Consider the following 19,175-nt stretch of genomic DNA (forward strand, 5'->3'; position numbering starts at 1 on the left):
TACGATTATTAACTTGTTGCATTTGCATTTTCAAATATAGGAATAACGTGTTTCGTATAATTACATCATTTTCGCGACTATTAGTGCCTTATTTTTACGTAGAGTTTAACGTCTGTTTTTCCGGAAAACTATATACCTGGGGATCTTTTAAGTCGCGAGTGAATAGGTTACTTCTAGGTAAGCGTGCTCCATCTTAGACCGCATTTTCACTTATCATTAGGTGAAATAGTGGTCAAACGCAAGCCTATCATTGTATAAAATATATATATATATATATATATATATATATATATATATATACATCCTGCTAATAATTAGGCGTCCCACATGGGCCGAAATGCATCTAAACTGGCGTCCACCTCCTTTAGACGTCCGCATATCGGACGCCACTTTTTTAATCGATGTCCCATTAGTCCTTTTGGCTCTAGCTACCTGTACAACAAAAATCGCCGGAAGCCAAAAAATCGTTGAGACATTTGCATTTGTATAACTAAAACTTCCGCGAAATTCCGCACCAACGGTGCAGCGCTAGTCTAGCGCGTATATCGACAGAGCGTATACTCTGCTAAAACTCTTCCGATACAACCGATTATTTGACGTCCTATTGCGACGTTGCCAAACTGACTGTATTTGAAGGTTTTGAAATATTCAATTAAGTCAAAACAAATCATTTAAAAACAGTTTGCCGAAGTTGCTACGCACGTGTCGCTGCTTATTTGACGCTCGGTTGCAATATACTGCTTAAGTAGTAAAATAAAATAAAAGTACACTTAAAAGGAAAAAGTGAGGTTTTAACGAATTTACGAATTGAATTTACATATTAAACGGAAAAGTGACACTATTTTGTCATAAAAATAAAAATATTTCTATAAGTTAATATACATTATCTATACTTTTTTTGCATGCACATGGAAGCCAGGCTGGGTAACACTCTTTGAATTTGAAAAAACAAAGGTTCTGTTACATTTAATACATTTTTTCAATGATTTTTTATTTGGTTACTGAGCGCCCCTACTGAAAATTTGTGTTTTTTGTTTAGTGACGGTTTGGTCATGGATGTCGAATATGTAGTGGTTCGAATAGTAGGTATACAGGTTTACGACGTCCGTATATAAGGTAAGGGCTACGCAATACGTAACTCATATACGGACGTTAGTTTGACGCATACTGTTATTAAGGATACGAAGTTTTTTTGCAGCTGTTCTGGCTTTTGACCCAATACAGGCTACACGCAATGCTGTCAAAAAACTTTGGGACACTTTTAGACAATGAAAGTTTTAGAACTGCTCTCGGTCTCCGGTTGGGAGCTCCACTGAGCTTTGAACACAGATCTCTGTGCGGAAAAGAGGTCGATTCTTTCGGACTACACGGCCTTTCCTGTAACAAGAGTTCAGGTAGGTTTTCCCGCCACGGTTCCCTAAACGATACCATAAAAAAGCTCTTGCCACCATCGACGTTCCTGCTCTTATCGAGCCTACTGGAATTAGTCGCAATGATGGCAAGAGACCTGATGGATTGACGTTGGTTCCCTGGGAAAGGGGACGGGCGCTTTTGTGGGACGCAACCTGCGTTGACACACTTGCTCCTTCTCATGTCAGGGAAACAGCCTTAAAAGCGGGAGCCGCAGCGGAAAAAGCTAAAACGACTAAACGGCACAAGTATTCGTCATTAATTTCAAATTACATCTTTGTGTCATTTGCAGTCGAAACACTTGGACCTTGAAGTAGCAGTGCTAAATTTATTTTTAAATGAGATAACTCCTCGCCTTATTGCCTCCACTGGTGACAAGAGGGCTGGTGCATTTTTTTGCCCAGAGAATCGGCATATCGATTCAACGAGAAAATGCTGTCAGCATTCTTGACACGATTCCACGCGGACATGATTTATACCAAAACTATTTGTAAATATTTAGTTCTTAAGTTGTGAATTGTAAATATGTATAATGTTTAATAAACTATTGTTATCCACTTAAAAAAAATTAGAAACCTACTTAAAAGATATACTTTATATTTTTGAAAGTAAATATTGTTTGATGACGTTTAAATTTGCCAGACGACGACTTAGGTAAATCATTCTAGTGAAATAGAGTTAAGTAGTTAGACTATTTAGTCTGTATAAAAAATTTTAGCCATGAGACATTTTTATATTGAAAATGATAATAATATGTTATTTGTAAAAGCAGGTGGCACAACTATTTGTGGCTATAAAACTTAATTAACCTATAAGATTCGTCAGCGAAGAAGAAAAAATAATAACCTCGTATTCTTGGATACCCAGTTACCCATGTTCTAAAATTACTTGAAATCCGTTTAGCTGTTTTGGCGTGATGAAGACACAACGACACATACAAACATATAAAAAAAATGTTCGATTCAGTAACCTGTATTCATAGACCGTATCACTTTTTTTAAATATCTTCAATGTACAGAAAGTATCCGTGGCAGGATAAGGGAACATTATTTATTATTATTCTTTGAGTCAAAGAATACTTATAACAAATGGACACAACGATAAATAATTATTTATTATATTATTATTCTGATGATGTGCTACGTCGTCAATAATTAAAATGTTAAAAGCCTAAATAAAATATATGTTGCAGCTTATTAAGAGAGCTACTATAAGATGAAAAATTGGAGGTGTTCCTATGACCGTTACATGTTAAAATTTCAACGAGCGTAATAGAATTATTTCTTAAGTTAACGATAGATGATCACACCTACTAGAAAACTGGCAACGTCGCATTTCAGCTTACTTCTCACTCATTTCATCATTACTTATATAGGACGCTAAATAATCGGTGCATTAAGTGAGGCTATATGGATATATGGAGGAAGCAATAACATAAGTATCATGAAAGGGGTTCATAAATGGTTGGGCACAACTGTAAGCAGAATATTCTCAAAAAAGAACTTTAAAGAAATTGATATAACCCACGGAATTTAAAATGAAAAAAATAAGCAACATTCGCAGAAAAAACATATAAAATGTAAGCATAACTGAGGGACGTCGTAATAACGCAGTTCGTGCTTGACGCCAAAAATGTATCTGGATGTATATATATATATATATATATATATATATATATATATATATATAAATATTACATTACAATTAGATAACTCAAAAATAGCAAAATTTAAAAATAAATGTTTATAATTACTTAGAACGCTGGCCTTGAAACTGCGCAGAAGCGATTTATCGGTCTATTTGATGGTATGGGGTAGCGGGCGTGTTTATCACGTGTCGCATGCTTGCCGGTGTGCTATTGGTTGGACAGTTTGACGTCGAATCAAAATATTATCGCGCACAAAAGTTTTAAATTACAAAATTCTCCATTTACTATTTATTTCACAAAAAAACAAATATCAATTTATCATTTTAAACACATAAAAACTATTAAGATACGAATATCGAGAGTACAGATAATTAATATTTTTGAATACGACATTTCAATAACTCAAAAATTTGTTTTTGCTTTTGTTTAAAAAAAATGTGATTTTGTAAAGTGATAATTATTATACTTATTTAGTCCGAATTATTCGCACTTGTATTTCTAGTATTTTTTAATGTACCTACCAATAACCATTATACGAAGCCGCGAGTGAAAGCCTAATTAAAAAATAAAACAGTAGTACTTTTGTGCGTGAGTATACCCATGCGCAAACGCACCCCCTCCCGTTTCTTTCAGCGTTCTTTTTACATGACGCGAACTATAACTGTGTATTAAATTTTCCGATATGTTTTTCGCATGGCCTCTATCTAATACACCATTTACGATAAACATAAAAAACAAGTGTTTTCGTTTAGCTAATTTAATTTAAAGACAATTGTTTCAGGCTATACTGCCAGTACGTCGATCCTCATTTCAAAGAGAAGAATGATGAAATAATTCATTTCATCCGACGAAGAAGAGACGAACCAAACTTCGCGATGCGGAAAATAAATCACCTCTTTACGCCAATAACGCCATCTCTTCTTGAAAAACCTTACCAATGTTAGTTGAGAATTTAAAACTCTTAATCGGATGTCTCTGCTACATCTTTAAGTTTAATTCAAACTGGCCCTTTTCTCACATTTTTATATATTTTTCTTAAAGTCGACAAGGTTTCTGACGTTATTATAGTTAAAAGATAAAATGGCAAGCTTTAGCTTAATCGGAATAGAAATGTACTCGTTATAGCGCTGGCTGCTGCACTAGCTGTAGGTCATTCTGATGTTTCATGTATTCTGGGCGTTTGTGTTTGTATGGTATATTTCCAAACTCCCACTGATCAAATAACAATAAGATCCTACTGAAAGCCGTTGTGTGAAGCATTTATTTATATATATTTTACATTTACTACAGATGATTACATAGAACGCCTTAAATTTAATCCTTCTTATATTTGCGCTTATTCTGCCATAAAATCACTGTTTATCTTAAAGCTTTATCGATAGCTAGTAACAACATATTAAAAATTAACGGATAATTCTTTGCAAAACTTAAATAGTTTATTAAAATTTATTTCACAATTGTAATTCAGATAATATATAAAAATATGATTACGGTAAATAATACGATATATTTTTGTTTTTATAATACATTACACTTTAATTTTTTTAATCGACATGTAATATTAAAATTTTGTTGAGTTAAGGCTATCGTAGTAAATAAAGTATTAATATTAATTATTAATTATTATTAGTAATAATTGTAGGATTTTCCTATTATTTAAATAATATTATCATTAATGAGAATTACATTAATAATTAGAAAATAATTTTAAAAGAATTTTTAACGTCAAATACGTCACAGTACTGTAGCGTACTTATTAATCGAGCACGTAAACATTTAATTTCAGGCAAGAGCCTTTTAAAGAATTTTTAGAAAAGATTCTAATAGCGAGTGATACACGTCAACAAATTTAAAAAAAAAAATCGAAAAAATAAACAAATAAGCGTGTTATAATTTATCATAAACATGAAAAAAAAGTATCAAAGATATTTTATATCAAATACATCGCCAATGTAGATAGACGAAAAAATAGTCAAGTAAATAGGCATTATTAAAGATAAAAGTACAAGTCAGATCTTAACCAAATTTAATTGGAATTAAAAGACAAACATCAGCTTTGTTTTAATCGTTGCTTTGTAGCATTTTAAAATTTTTTAAAAATTTCAAAGATTATCAAAATCGATTTACCAAGTGTAAAGTTATGTGGTATAACACAACGTAGGTCGACGAAAAAAGTGACAACTAAATATGCATTTCTAGATATAAATCGAAAAGTAATTGTTGGATCTCAATTAAATTTAAATAGGAGGACATAACACGTTACACCTTTCGATTAAAAAAATCATCATAATCGGTCCACCCAGTGAAATGTTCTTCTATGTTAATGTTAATTCGTAACCAAACGTAAAAAATACAATAGAATTGAGAACCTCCTCCTTTTTCTAAGTCGGTTGAAAAGATAAATATCTGATCAAATCATATCAGTGTAATCAAATCAAAATAAGTAATGATAGAAATCTAATATTACGTTTTCATGTAAATTTGACAGTTATTTTTTATCAATAGATCTAATGATATCTACCATAGATACTTCCAAATTTAAAAAATATTTATAACTTTAAATTTAAAAAAATAACCGTTTACCTAATACCTAATACTTATTGATTGATCTATATACGTGAAGCAAAAACTTTGTACCCATTTTTACGAAAATTGCGCGAAAGGTTAATATAGAGAAGGAGTGCAGAATGCTAATATATTTTTAAAATTATGCATAAAAAAATAATAAATAAATAAATAAACATTACACACACTATCATATATTTGACAGACACATGCATATTACTCTTTTGATTAATGTTCAAACTTATAATTTAAAAATTTAATAATGGTCGAATTTCAACCACTGGGCGACCACTAGTTTAGTTAAAAGCTCGTTTCTAATGGTAGAACAAATGTTCTAATTTTTGTGCCTGTATTTTACTCATATCGGTAAATTATATAGTTTAAGTTAATTATTAATTAGTAGATTTTCTAAATTTAAATTAAAAACATTTTAGAATTTTTCTATGCTAAACTTCGGAAGTCCAAAATTTTCCCATTAATGAACGAATTCGCTTCAGCCTGTAATATCCCACTACTGGGCACAGGCCTCTTTCCCCATGTAGGAGAAGGATCAAAGCTTAATCCACCACGCTGCTCCAATGCGGGTTGGCGGATATATTCCCTACTATGAGTAACGATCGCTATCAGGTGTACATGATAACAACGGGGACCGACGGCTTAACGTGCTCTCCAAGGCACGGTGGAGAGACCCACAAGGACTGCACAAACACCCAGACGAATGCTGCGACCCACGACCCACCCAACACGACGAACCCAGACGAATGACACAATGAACGAATACTGCTCTTTATTTACCTATTTTAATAATGAAACCATCTTAATCCTTTTTTCGTCTGTTGACGAGTTTTAAATACTATCAATTAATTAACTTGTTCATTTCAAATTTTCTATCGTCCATCTTTTATTTAATACTTAGTAATATTTACTTTCCAAATGTTTTTATCAGGCAACGAAGATTTAATGGCCCGTCTGTGCAAAGAGGTAATCGCCACCGGTCCATGGATGGAGATTGATACCATCCAGGGAGAACATTCGCTGGGCTCTATTACGACTTTCTTTGCTAGCGGTATATTGTTTCGATTATTAATTTTAATAAATCTTATTATAAAAAGACATAAATTAAATTTAAAAATGCCATTATTAAGAACAGAACAGGGTAATAATGTAAACCTTTTTCATTTAGACGGAAGACGATCTTTATTCTGTGTCTTTAATCCTCGCTTTCATATCCGTCAGAATATCTCGGAGCGCCGGAACAATAACATTATGATCGTTTACACTGAACGATAAACCTATTTATCTTTGAATCCTCATGAGAAAGTATATACGGCTCCAGTACTTTCTTCATATGTACGAGTATGCGAACATATTTTAAAAATAGCTCCACGGTGTAAAAGCTCCAGAGGAGAGGGTCTAGTTCGATGAAAGCATATTTTCGTGGCAGAGAGCGGTCTGATGCGCTGGGCGGTGCACCGCGCGACGAGCGCGCACGCGGACCCGCCGCAGGGCGGCGCGTGGGCGCGCGGGCCCGCCGAGCCGTGGTTCCGGCGCGCCGCCGCCGCGCCCGGCGCGCTGCTCGTGCACGCGCCCGTCGCGCCCGCCGCGCTGCGCCGGAACAGCTACTTGCCCGCGCCGCCGGTGAGTTTGTACTGGGGCGCTTTTTTAAAGTGAAGCTTTTATTCTATCTCCCCAAAACTTTTACGTTCATCTATTGCATTTCGCATGTCGCATGTCGCAAGTGTTCCGCGATATTTTTGTGTTTTGATCTGTGTATTAATGTAAATGTTCTTTCACTAAAGTTTCACTGCATCGTGGTTTTATAAAACTAAACAATTCTTTCTTTTATTTTTTTAAGCTTATCTTCCGATATGTGTATCAAAAAATATTTAAAGATCTATGTGTCCGTTTCACGTATCTTTTCTTTCTTTTGTAAGTCTCTTTCATACTGTGGGTGTTTTATCGGTGTTTTCGTACTATTAATTTTCGTGTCTAGATATACAGCTGATTATATTATCTATTTACACTAGTATAGAATAAGGAATAGTAAGGGATAAACAAGTGTGCTTGTAGACGCGTATTTGTGATTATTATAATTATGAAGAAAAAGAAAAATGTTCTTTATTAGGCAAGAGTGCTAAATAATAATGTGCAGACTTTAGATACAACAATAAAAACCGGTAAAACTAGCATTCTGAATCCTTTGTGCAGAGAAGTCGGAGACAATTCAGAATTAGGTAACTCAATGCTCTATCGCAATTGCTCTTGCCAGCCTCCTAAACAAACTACTCAGACTGAGTAGAGACTGAGTAACTCAGTACTAGTACCCTATTACCCCACCCATCCAGTGGATTGGTAATTTTTTTATAGACAAACGAATTTGTAATAATACATATTAAAAAACTTTTATCTATTATGTAAGATCGAAGGCGGCTCAATTTATTCCAACCATTTTAATAACTGTCGTCATATTTTAACCAATTTACTTCCTTACCTTCCTCTCTATTAGCTAAAACCGTATGAAAATCCAATTAGTAATTTTTAAGTTAATAACTGACAAACACAGACAGATGCGACGGGGTTCTTTGTTTTTATAATATTATATATATACACGTATATTTGTCATATTAAAGATTTTGTCTAGATTTTTACCTCATTTGGATTTACAATTTTGGCCTCACTTGGTTTTCATCGCTTGCAATTTTTACTAGTGTGATCGAGAATTTAACTACACTTTAGGTCATTGCCAAATTCATTTTTAGATTTCTATTTATTGATTACGTATCTGATCAAATAATTCTTCGTATTTAGGAATTATCTTGTTTACGAACTGTGATGTTTTATCAAAAGATTTAAAAATAAAAACATTTTATTAAAGATTACAATAATCAGTCATATAAAAATGAAGTGCTTATATAATTTACAGACTATACATATATATGTATAGACTACTTATGTATAAAAGTAAATATTAATAATAATAATAATAATGCTTTATTTATAAAAATATTTACATACAATAATGAGTTCCCTAATTTCTTGTGATTGGCAAAGCCTGTGCCACAATGAACCAGTGTGCTCTTCCATTATTTATTTCTAAAGCAAATTTTACACAAGAAAACCTAAGTAAATATATTACCTTTAAGCAAACTAGACATAATCAAAAAATAAAAAATAAAATATAATAGTACAGGATAAAGTGCATATCTATGTGTTTATATGTGTATGTGTGTATGTGTGTGTGTGTGTGTGTGTGTGTGTGTGTGTGTGTGTGTGTGTGTGTGTGAGTGGTGTGAGTATGGGTGTTTTTATGTCTGCGCATTAAATTATTTAAGAAGTGCCTACTAACCCCTGTATGCCTTGAGGAGATCTTCAGTTTTTTGGTAGTCCAGCAAGGACAGCCACTTGAAAACAATCGCTTTAAGTTCTTTCAGGGATAGGATATAATAATTTAATATTTTATCAGCCCGATTGTATAAATAAATGGACAGATAATTGCTCTGTCTTCTAGCCAGAGCAGTGCGAACCTTGGGAAGCACAATAAAATATTGCAAGTAATGTATGGAAATTAAACAGTCCACCAGTTTTTGTTTTATAATTTTCTAACCACATAATGATAGAACGAAAAAGTGTAAAAAAATGTAGAAAATCTTTTACCGTCACGTTGTTTATTTAGTACTAGCTGTGCCCGCAACTTTGTCCGCACGGAATCTAACAAATAAGTTATTATTCAGTTCGCAGAGTTATAAAATAATTTTTTTTTTTTTTTGTATAGATAATAAAAATACGCTCTGGTGTAATGGTGGGTGTGCCGTGTCGGCGGCGCCTAAACACCGACGGTCGCGGTTTCGATCTCGCTTGGAGTGGATACTTATGTTTATACAAATATTTATTTCCGGTCTGGTTGTTAGTCCTTGTTGGTCTCCCCACCGTGTCTAGGAGAGCACGTTAAGCTGCCGATCCGAGTTGTTATCATGTACACCTCATAGCGATCGTTACTCATAATAGGAAAGATATCCGCCAACCCATATTGGTGCAGCTCTGATTCTTCTCCTACATGGGGAAAGAGGCCTATGCCCAGTAGTGGAATATTACAGGCTGAAGCGTGGTCGATTAAGCTCTGGTCGTTCTCTTTCATGAGGAAAGAGGCTTATGCCCAGCAGTGTGTTATGACAGGCTGAAACGTATGATGATGAGTGATGAAAAACTCTTCTCCTACATAGAAAGGAGCCATTTTACCAGCAATAGGACACTACAGACTGATTCATTTAAGTCAGTTGACTATAAACTATTACATCTGCGCGGAATGGTAGAAAAAGGTCATTTGCGAATTTTTTTGGACAAAACATGAACCAGAAAAAAAACCCTTTACAAATATAATTTCGCTTTAGAGATACACTTGTATTTTTATTTCAGTTATTGTTAAATCGCACTAAAAACCTGCGTGGTTTTTAATGATATTTAAAAAATATTAAATATGTACAATTTTATTTATTTGATAAATAAATAAAAAAAATAGTATTTCTGGTCATATTTTTAGCTCGGTGAACGATACAAGTGGCTGACGGCCGCCCGCACTGTTGGACTCACCAACGCAGGCGTATTTGGCGTTGCCGGCTACCACTTCCATCCCAAGCACTTGGAGGACTTGCTCAACTCCATTACTAACTTGCGAATACTTGATGAGGTACGTGAATAGAAGCTAAATTTAACCGTAGTAAGGTTTTCGTAAATTGCAGCTAAAACGCTACAAATAGATAAGGTTAAAAAAAAAGACTTAAAAACTTACTTGTGTAAAACGTAATATTTTCTTTTATTTTTTATTAAGTACTAGCGACCCGCCCTGGCTTCGCACGGGTGCATTGCTGATGCTAAATACACTACAGAAATACAATATATCTTTGGAATATATACTACGTTTTTTACTTTAGAAACAAAAGATAATCAACGATCATGAAAAACAAAAGATTAGGTATTCTATTCAGTTTTTTTTTAACTGAAATACCTCAACTTAAACTACGATTTTAAATTAATTAAAAATACTTTGCTATTCGTTCGACTAAAAACAAAAGATAATCAACAATCATCAACAACAAAAGATACCTATTCTATTAAGTTCTTTTTCTGAACTTACATACCTCAACTTAAATTACGATTTTTGAAAATAATTTCCCTAATATTCAATTGATCTAACTCTAAATTTTAACCAAGATCTTAATAGAAAATTCCAATACAAAAATTATGGTTAATCTTATCTAACCGTATGTACTTATACTAATTATTACTATAAGTGCGATTTAAAAATTAACCTTACAATAAAATGTAATTTATATTTTAAAACTACTATCATACAATTACTTATCGTAAGTTACTTATAATTACTGATACGTTGTCGCGCTGAAAAGCACTGTTTTATTAAGTATTGTTATTTTCCTCGCTAGAGAGCTCCGATAATAAGATCGGATCGGATGCGTATCCGATCGCTGCTAAATTCAAAATGCTATCGGGAGAATCGCAGCCTCCGACGCGCTATTTATAGGCACGTTGCCGCCACCGCTCGCCGGCCGGTACCGCCGCAAACGCTACGACCCGCAATTTTTAAATCTGTGATATCTTCGAAAATATTCATTTAAATAATATGCTGTAAAGGGCCATATAGATCTATATTCAATCAACAATGTATTTAAGGTATTTAATTGGATAAGGATTAATGCTTTATTGGTTGAAATCGCTTCGAAAATTAGCCATTATTTGTCGTAAAAAGTAAATGACAAAAAAATGTTATTGTGGGATATCCATAAGAGATAGGTATATACCATCGCGGAGTTTTCTGTAGACCTTTTCAATGTGTACAATACTTAGTACATTATTTTGATAAATCTCGTAGGATTCAGCCTGCGTTTGCAATTTAAGCAAAAAAAAAATAATTATTTACGACATAACATTAGAAAACTCCAAAATAACAGTATTTTTCCACTGTTTAATGGATGTTATTATACATAAAAACCTTCCTCTTGAATCAATCTATCTATTAAAAAGAACCGCATCAAAATCCGTTGAGTAGTTTTAAAGATTTAAGCGTACATACATGTGCAGGGACAGAAAAAGCGACTTTGTTTTATACTATGTAGTGATGATACAAAAAAGTATATTTATTTTAATACTGATTTTTTTTTCGGTTAGGTTAGTACCTAATGATGTTAATTATTAATTTGTTATTTAACTGTAGTGTTAATTTTAAAAATATACAACTTTTTTTAACCAACTTCAAAAAAAGGAGGAGGTTACTCAATTCGACCGTATATATTTTTTAATTTTTTTTTTGTATGTTCGGGGATAACTCCGTCGATTATGAACCGATTTTGATAATTCTTTTTTTGTTGGAAAGGAGATATCCTTAGTTTGGTACCATAATAAGGAAACCAGGATCTAATGATGAGATCTCATAGAAATCGAGGGAAACTCTCGAAAATCCGCATAACATTTTACTAGGTGTACCGATTTTGATGATTTTTAATTTAATCGAAAGCCGACGTTTATCATGTGGTCACATTTAAATTTCACCGAGATCTGATGACAACTTTTGGATTAATTTTTGATAATGCCTAATTACTTGACAATTTTTTCGTCTACATACGTTGTACTACTTTTCGATATAATTGAAGTCGGTTTTTCTTCGTTTGCCTGCAAACACAATTATCGTAGATATGTATATAAGTTTAAAAAAATATCAGGTACGCATCTTATAGATGACGTTTTAATTCAATTATACGATTAGGACTTCAATTTTAATGAATGATATCGTATTTTTACTCGCTTAAAGTTAGGTAATTGATTTTGTCATAAATCAAAATGTATCGATCAAAGTCAATATGTTGCAATGCTTAATTTTTTTATTGCCTCTACATTTAATCTTGTGAAAAATCTTTTATATTTCTCGTAACCGTTGCTGGGTATTGTAAGCTGAATTTTGGATATTACGATTATTTACATCATAATTGATAAAAGAGGAATTAGATTTCCGCATAAACTGCTGAATAATAATTGACTATAACTTTGTCCAACGTGTTATGCGGAGATAAAGGATCTTATTTGTTTTGTAATTTATATAATAAAATAATATAAATAGCATAATTGGAGCAACATTTAAACTTTTATGACCAAAGAACATATGGGTATCATCTGGTAACATTGAACTTGGCCTGAGGTCTGATTGAAAACTGACTTTCATTTCAACCATGTATATGTTTTAGTAGTATTTATTTCATTAATAAATCCAGAAGTAATCTTGAATGTCGTTAATTGTTAATTTAACACACACAAAGAGTCAAATGAACCTTAATGTTGAAATAAATGTTTATTTCGCCTGTAAATGTTAGTCGACAAAAAGTTTCATGGTGTTATTGTTTTACGATTCAGTCTGTAACATCCCACTGCTGGGCACAGCCATCTTTCTCCGTGTTGGAGAGGGATCGGACCTTACTCCACCACACTTCTCCACTGTGGAGGTTGGCGGACATATTCTCTACTATCACCAGCGATCGCTATTAGGTGTACATGTTAATAACGGGGACCGACAACTTAACTGCTACGACTGGTGTAGTGGTGCATGCGCCATGTATGCGTCTAAACACCGGCGGTTAGCGGGCTCAATTCCTTTATATGGTATTTCTTTCCAGTTTGGATCCTGGTGGATGGTCCTTAGTGTTCTCCTCGTCGTGTTGTTACAATGCTTGTCGTATTTTTACACATTAATCAATTATCGTTTGTCGACCCATACGTAAGATGCTGCTACTGACAGAATACTACATAGTTTTTCTTTTCATGTTTCATAGTGCGATGAAGAAGACGAAGATGATTGTGAAGCGAGATGCGACGGCAAAGACTGGTCCTGTGTCATCATCGACGAAGGAGGTTGGGTCATTTCCAGCATTCGAGAGTATAGTGAGGGAGATGAGGAAGAGGAGTCACTGAGAGAACATCTCGCCAATTTACATCCCGCAGCGATGGCAGCGCTGCTCAATGCTAATATTTTCAAATTGCACTGGGTACATGACTATCAAGGTGTTTGTTTTCCACCAAAAAATGAGAAACTTCTGCCCTCGGGAGCTCCGGTAATTATTTCCGACACTTTATACTAGTATTAGTATTTCAAATTAATAGACTAATGCATTTATACACATATTTGTAGAAAAACTGACTAAACTAAAAGGTTTTAGAAATAATTCGTACTTAACGCTAAATACCTTTAATATGATTTTTTAACCGACTTCAAAAAAAGCTGTATATTGTTTTCTTCAATTCTTTTTTGTCGGAAAGGAGATGCCCCAAGTGTGGTACGATGATAAGAGAACCAAGATCTGATGATAGAATCCCAGAGAAATCGAGGGAAACCCTTAAAAAATCGTAGTGACGACTGTTGCATTTGTTAACTTTTTTCGTCTACTTACGTTGTATTACTTGTCGATGTAATTGAAGTCGGTTTTTTGTTTCGTTTGCGAGCAAACACAATAATAAAATGTGTTTACAAATTGACTATATTTTGTGAAAGCAATTCTTAAGTTATTTGGTTTCCATGACAAGCACAATTTTTACTGAGTAAAATATATTGTTTTCAGACGATATCCTCACTATTGCAGTCGGTTTGGTATTCCGTTAAACTAATAGCACTGGCTGGTGAACAACTTTTTACTCTTCTTTATTTGCTATATACAAGTAAGTAATATTATCACATTTAATTATTTATAATCATTTCCATCTTTACATTAGTTATCAGTCGATATAGGGACGTCTGGAGAAACAACTTGTCGAAACTGCCTGTAACGTCATCACATACACGCGCACACATTCACACATACGCAGTCTCGTTAGTGTACAATACAGTATTTTAACACACTTGCGTCGCAATTTAGCAGAGCGATGATTATCTACAGAAATGTATTGTTTATAAAAAACATTGTTTTAATAACATATAGAAATACATAATCACATAAAACCTTAAAGGCAAACCACTCTAATATATGCTGGATTTGTATAGCTTTATATGGGTACATTTTGGTAAACTACTGTAATTCGGAATTTAAAAATTAATATTTAAATAATAGGTAGCTTCGCAAACGGTGACACAGAAGCGGAGAAGGAAAAGCGTCGTAAGCGTCTACGGCGCGACTACGAACGTGAGAAGTACGAACGGCTCTACGACCCGCGCGTGATCGTCAACCGGACACGCTTTGACGCCTGCGATCGCTCGCGCGCACTCTACCAACTGCAGGTTTTTGCTTGTATATACGAGTGCCGTAGCCTATGGACTCCTGCCACACCAGAAGCAAGCGCGTTGTCGGCCCTAACACCTTTACCTCCCCCGGAGCTCTGGCTATCTCACTAACCACAAGAACGCAACACTATTTGAAAACAGTATAATTTAGTTGCTATATTTTGTAAGGTTAAAATTATCGCTTGTGTAGCACTTACCTAGTCGCGCTGCTCCAAATTTTGAGCAAGATATTTCCTTCTGTGACCTACCTCGAAAAGAAAATTATTATTATAATTATTATTAATATTAAAATTATATTATTATTAATATTAAAATTATTTAATGTTATACTGTGTTGTGTTTACACCATACTGGAATATTTGATAGATCTTGTGTTGTTAGGCTGCCTTTTTATATTACCTATTGTTATTTATTTACAGCGCACTCCAAAAGCAATGGAAGCTTTAAGGAGAAGCCCTAGTTTGTGCAACTGGCCACTAGTAGGCGCAGAAGTTCCAAACACCAACCTGCTGCTGCTGGCCATCTACAACGGATGTCCACACACGGGTAAACCTGTCAACGATCCATATGTCAATGAACCGGTATGTATTTACATATTATCATCATTATCGTCTTTCTTTTTATAACTCAAGCTAGATGGAGCATGATAACGATATTGCTACTATTTATTATTTTTCTTTTAATTTTTTTCATTCTTGTGTAAATATACCTACAGATAAAAAAACGAAACCAATAAAAATGAAAGAAACCAATAATTGCTGTACTGTAAGGGAGACCTAGGAGAGCTAAAACAGTTTTCCTTTTAGGACCCATAACTTTAAAAATAAACCATAGGATGTAACGTGTTGTTTACTAAAAGAAAACTTGTTTAATTAACAAATAGTTATAACAAACAGTGCCGCTATTTCCTTCGTACCGATAAAAAGTTAATTTGAAAGTGGCTGGAAGGAATTGGTGACTTTGTTTCAACACCCTACTAGTGAGGTAAGTTGAAATAGTGGTCTAGGAGCGTAATATTTCCTAGAAGAAAGTTGTTAAGAAAAACACACATTTCAAAGTTAATATTCCATTAAACCATTAGATTAGATTAACTTAATCTGTTTTATTTTAGTTTCAATTATTGCTAGTTCGTCTTTCACTGACATATCAGTTATTATAACCGACTTAACTATTTATTTATTCTGCGAACTTTTTATTTGTTCCGTTTACGGTAGATGTCGAATATTTCTAGCGAAAATACACCAGATATAGCAGAAGTTACAGAGGCTCTATTGAAAACAGAACAATAGACATTAGTTTGAAACAAAGTTATCATGGGAATAGCAATGGGTACGTATTAAGTACAACTGTTTAACTGAAGTAGGGCACAGCAGGAAATTTCCTACTCAAATATGGAGCAGCCCGACTGAGATAGTACCTCGACCTTACAGGAGAGTAAGTAATATTGTTTTCAAGCAGTGTTGTGTTCCTGCTGGTGAGTAAGGTAACCAGAGCTCCTGCGGGGAATTGCCAACACGATACTTCTGGTGTTGCAGGCGTCTATAAGCTACGGTAATCGCTTACCATCAGGTGAGCCGTACGCTTGTTTGCCGACCTAGTTATATAAAAAAAGTACAAAGTACACACTGCAACCAGTATATCCCATCCTCACGTTTCCTACCTAAGAAAGTATTTCAGTTTCTGTAATATCATATATTTTTAGTCCAGTAAAGCACACAAAAAAATCTGTGTAAAACAAAAAACCAATGCAAAACAAAACACCAATGCAAACAAAATGCAAGCGAGGTACTGACTGTTGCAACTCTTCTAACGTGTAAAATTTGGTTGCCATTAGGTCTGAGTCGATATAATTTCGTAAGACAACACATTACTATGTTGCTCTAAAAACTGTATTTAAAAAATATAAATTCTTAATATTTATAACTATTCAAATCTTCGATTACTAAGCTGAGAAATATCGTAGCAAACTTACTTTTATCGATTTTTTTATTTAATATTTCATATCGGCTAAATGTCAATTTTGACGTGTAAACTACTACTGAGATGGCTAGCAAGTGGCAAAAGTGGCAAATTAGCCACACTCGCCAACTTATAGCGTTTTTAGGTTTCGAGAAATTTACACTGTTTCAACTTACCTCTATTTCAACTCTCCTCGCTTTCCCCTGTTGAATTAATTATATGATTGCCAAATTTATAAAATTATTCGTGATACTGAGTTACAGGCAATCTCAGAATCAGATATAGTTATAACCCTTAAAAATATATTTTAAACAAAAATTTATTTCAAACTTTTACAATATTATACATACAAGTAATAACAATTCAAAACTTAATAATGCAGATAGTTATGGTAAGAAAATTAATCATGAAATATTAAAATTAATTGTGATATAAATAAAATTGGATATCATCGATAGCCATATCGATCATCATTTTATATCTGGTCTATCAAAAGACCATCAACATCCATCAACACGTACCTATCAATTATTACTGTACTGTAACTCGTCAATATTATGAATTAGCAAATAAATCTCATTATTTCTAAAAACGCAGGCTCACTGGCGTATTTTTTTAAACCGTGCAGCATGAGATGAAATTAAAGGCAAATTAAATATTTGAAAACTCAGTATTCGCTTGGTATTTTAGCTTTCCATCGTATCTATGGGTTGTATCTACAGGACCATCTCAGCTTAAAGTACCTAAACACGTAATCGTTAATGACGTAAATTGATTATGTTAATTGAAAAGGCGTTAGCGTAGCGGTAACAGCTGGTCGCGGGTTCAATTCACGCTCATGGTAAACACTTGTATAGGCCAAACAGATGTTTACCGTGGCATGTACGTTTATATTTATGTATGGGCGTATCCATGATGCGGCAGGGTGGAACATTTGTCCAAACCTGACTGAAACGCAAGCTATTGTTATAGTAGTGTATATATTGAAAGGAAATGAAAAGTAGCGGTAAATAAAAAGGAATTGAATTGTCAGAAACAGAAATAATTCCTAGTGGGCGCCCTACCTCAATAAGTGTACGAACCCCACTATGGTGGTGGCGACGGTCGCCAGGTGCCGCTGTCGGAGCTGCAGGCGCACGGGTTCCGCCTGCCGCGCACGGCGGCGGCGCGCCTGGCGTGCTGGCGCAACCTCGTGCCGCTGCCGGCGCGCGCGCCTCACACGCGCTGCTTCCCGCATCAATACGCTACTGTAAGTGCTATTTTGTTAATGCGAGTCGACAAACAAGCGTACGGCCTACCAGAGTGCCTAGTGCGAGTTTTGTTTAATCCGTCTCGCAATAAGGGGCGTAAATTTTAACTTCATTTTGTATGGGAAATTCGGGATTTCAACCTAGTTCTCGCGTTTGCCGCTAGATGACTTTGTATCGATTGTATCGTATACTATACTTTATCGTCTAGGCTGCAGTGTTTAAATCCCCATGCATAATAATCTTCACGTATAAACGCGTTTCTCTCATGTTTCTGTGAATAAAACTCGCACTAGGCACTCTGATGGTAAATAGTTACCGTAGCCTATGGACGCCTGCAACACCAGAAGTATCGCAAGCGCATTGCGATCGTATCCCCGACCCTCCCCAGGAGTTCTGGTCACCTTATTCACCACAGGAACACAATACTACCTGAGAGCAGCTTTATTTAGCTGTGGTTTTTTTTGTAAAGTTGTTCCATATTTTGAGCACCAGAATATATCCAATATTCTTCTGTGCCCTACCTCAATAAAAACTATGGACGCTTAAACTGAACAAGTGAACCGTTCTAGGCATTTGTTGACGTTTTGTTCTAGAAATTGTGCAAATGTTTCATGATTCTACCTCGTGTCATTATAATCTAATCAAGACTGACAAGACTTTAAAAAAGACACAGACAAGACTTAAAAAAAATGAACAAGTGGAAAAGCAGCGTCATCCACAAACAAACTATACTTGGCTGATAAGCATTTAAAAAAGTACACTTTATTTCATTTAAATATTTGAATCGCGCATATTTGAATGTTGTTATTATGTTAATGACCATGCTATAAGGCAGCTTCATACTATAAAAATCACGCAATATAACTAACTAAGCCGATAAACATAATTAAATGAATATAAGTAGACAAGACAATTTTAAAGCAGCGCCATCTATGAGATTTTTCTGTAGATATGAAATGTAAAGAAGAAACGGGTAAATGAATGTTATTTTTAAAGGTATAATCGTAGGTATTTTTGGTGCTGTATAGCGTTCACGCAGACGACGTCGCGGGCAGCAGCTAGTACAACATAA

The 19,175-nt window shown here is 34.4% G+C and overlaps 1 protein-coding gene across 1 annotated transcript in view; it reads left to right on the forward strand.

Moving 5' to 3' along the window:
* The window catches only part of LOC123659269 (voltage-dependent calcium channel subunit alpha-2/delta-3-like), a 36,294-nt gene that overhangs the window by 16,741 nt on the left and 378 nt on the right, over positions 1 to 19,175 (forward strand). The window contains exons 16-24 of the mRNA XM_045594518.1: positions 3,840 to 3,997; positions 6,570 to 6,689; positions 7,068 to 7,261; positions 10,161 to 10,307; positions 13,456 to 13,734; positions 14,239 to 14,335; positions 14,725 to 14,891; positions 15,314 to 15,475; positions 17,965 to 18,102. Of these exons, the coding sequence (XP_045450474.1) occupies positions 3,840 to 3,997; positions 6,570 to 6,689; positions 7,068 to 7,261; positions 10,161 to 10,307; positions 13,456 to 13,734; positions 14,239 to 14,335; positions 14,725 to 14,891; positions 15,314 to 15,475; positions 17,965 to 18,102 (1,462 nt within the window). The remainder of the gene's footprint in view (positions 1 to 3,839; positions 3,998 to 6,569; positions 6,690 to 7,067; positions 7,262 to 10,160; positions 10,308 to 13,455; positions 13,735 to 14,238; positions 14,336 to 14,724; positions 14,892 to 15,313; positions 15,476 to 17,964; positions 18,103 to 19,175) is intronic.

Source organism: Melitaea cinxia, chromosome 13 (assembly GCF_905220565.1).
Source record: "Melitaea cinxia chromosome 13, ilMelCinx1.1, whole genome shotgun sequence".
In the NCBI taxonomy this organism is placed as follows: domain Eukaryota; kingdom Metazoa; phylum Arthropoda; class Insecta; order Lepidoptera; family Nymphalidae; genus Melitaea; species Melitaea cinxia.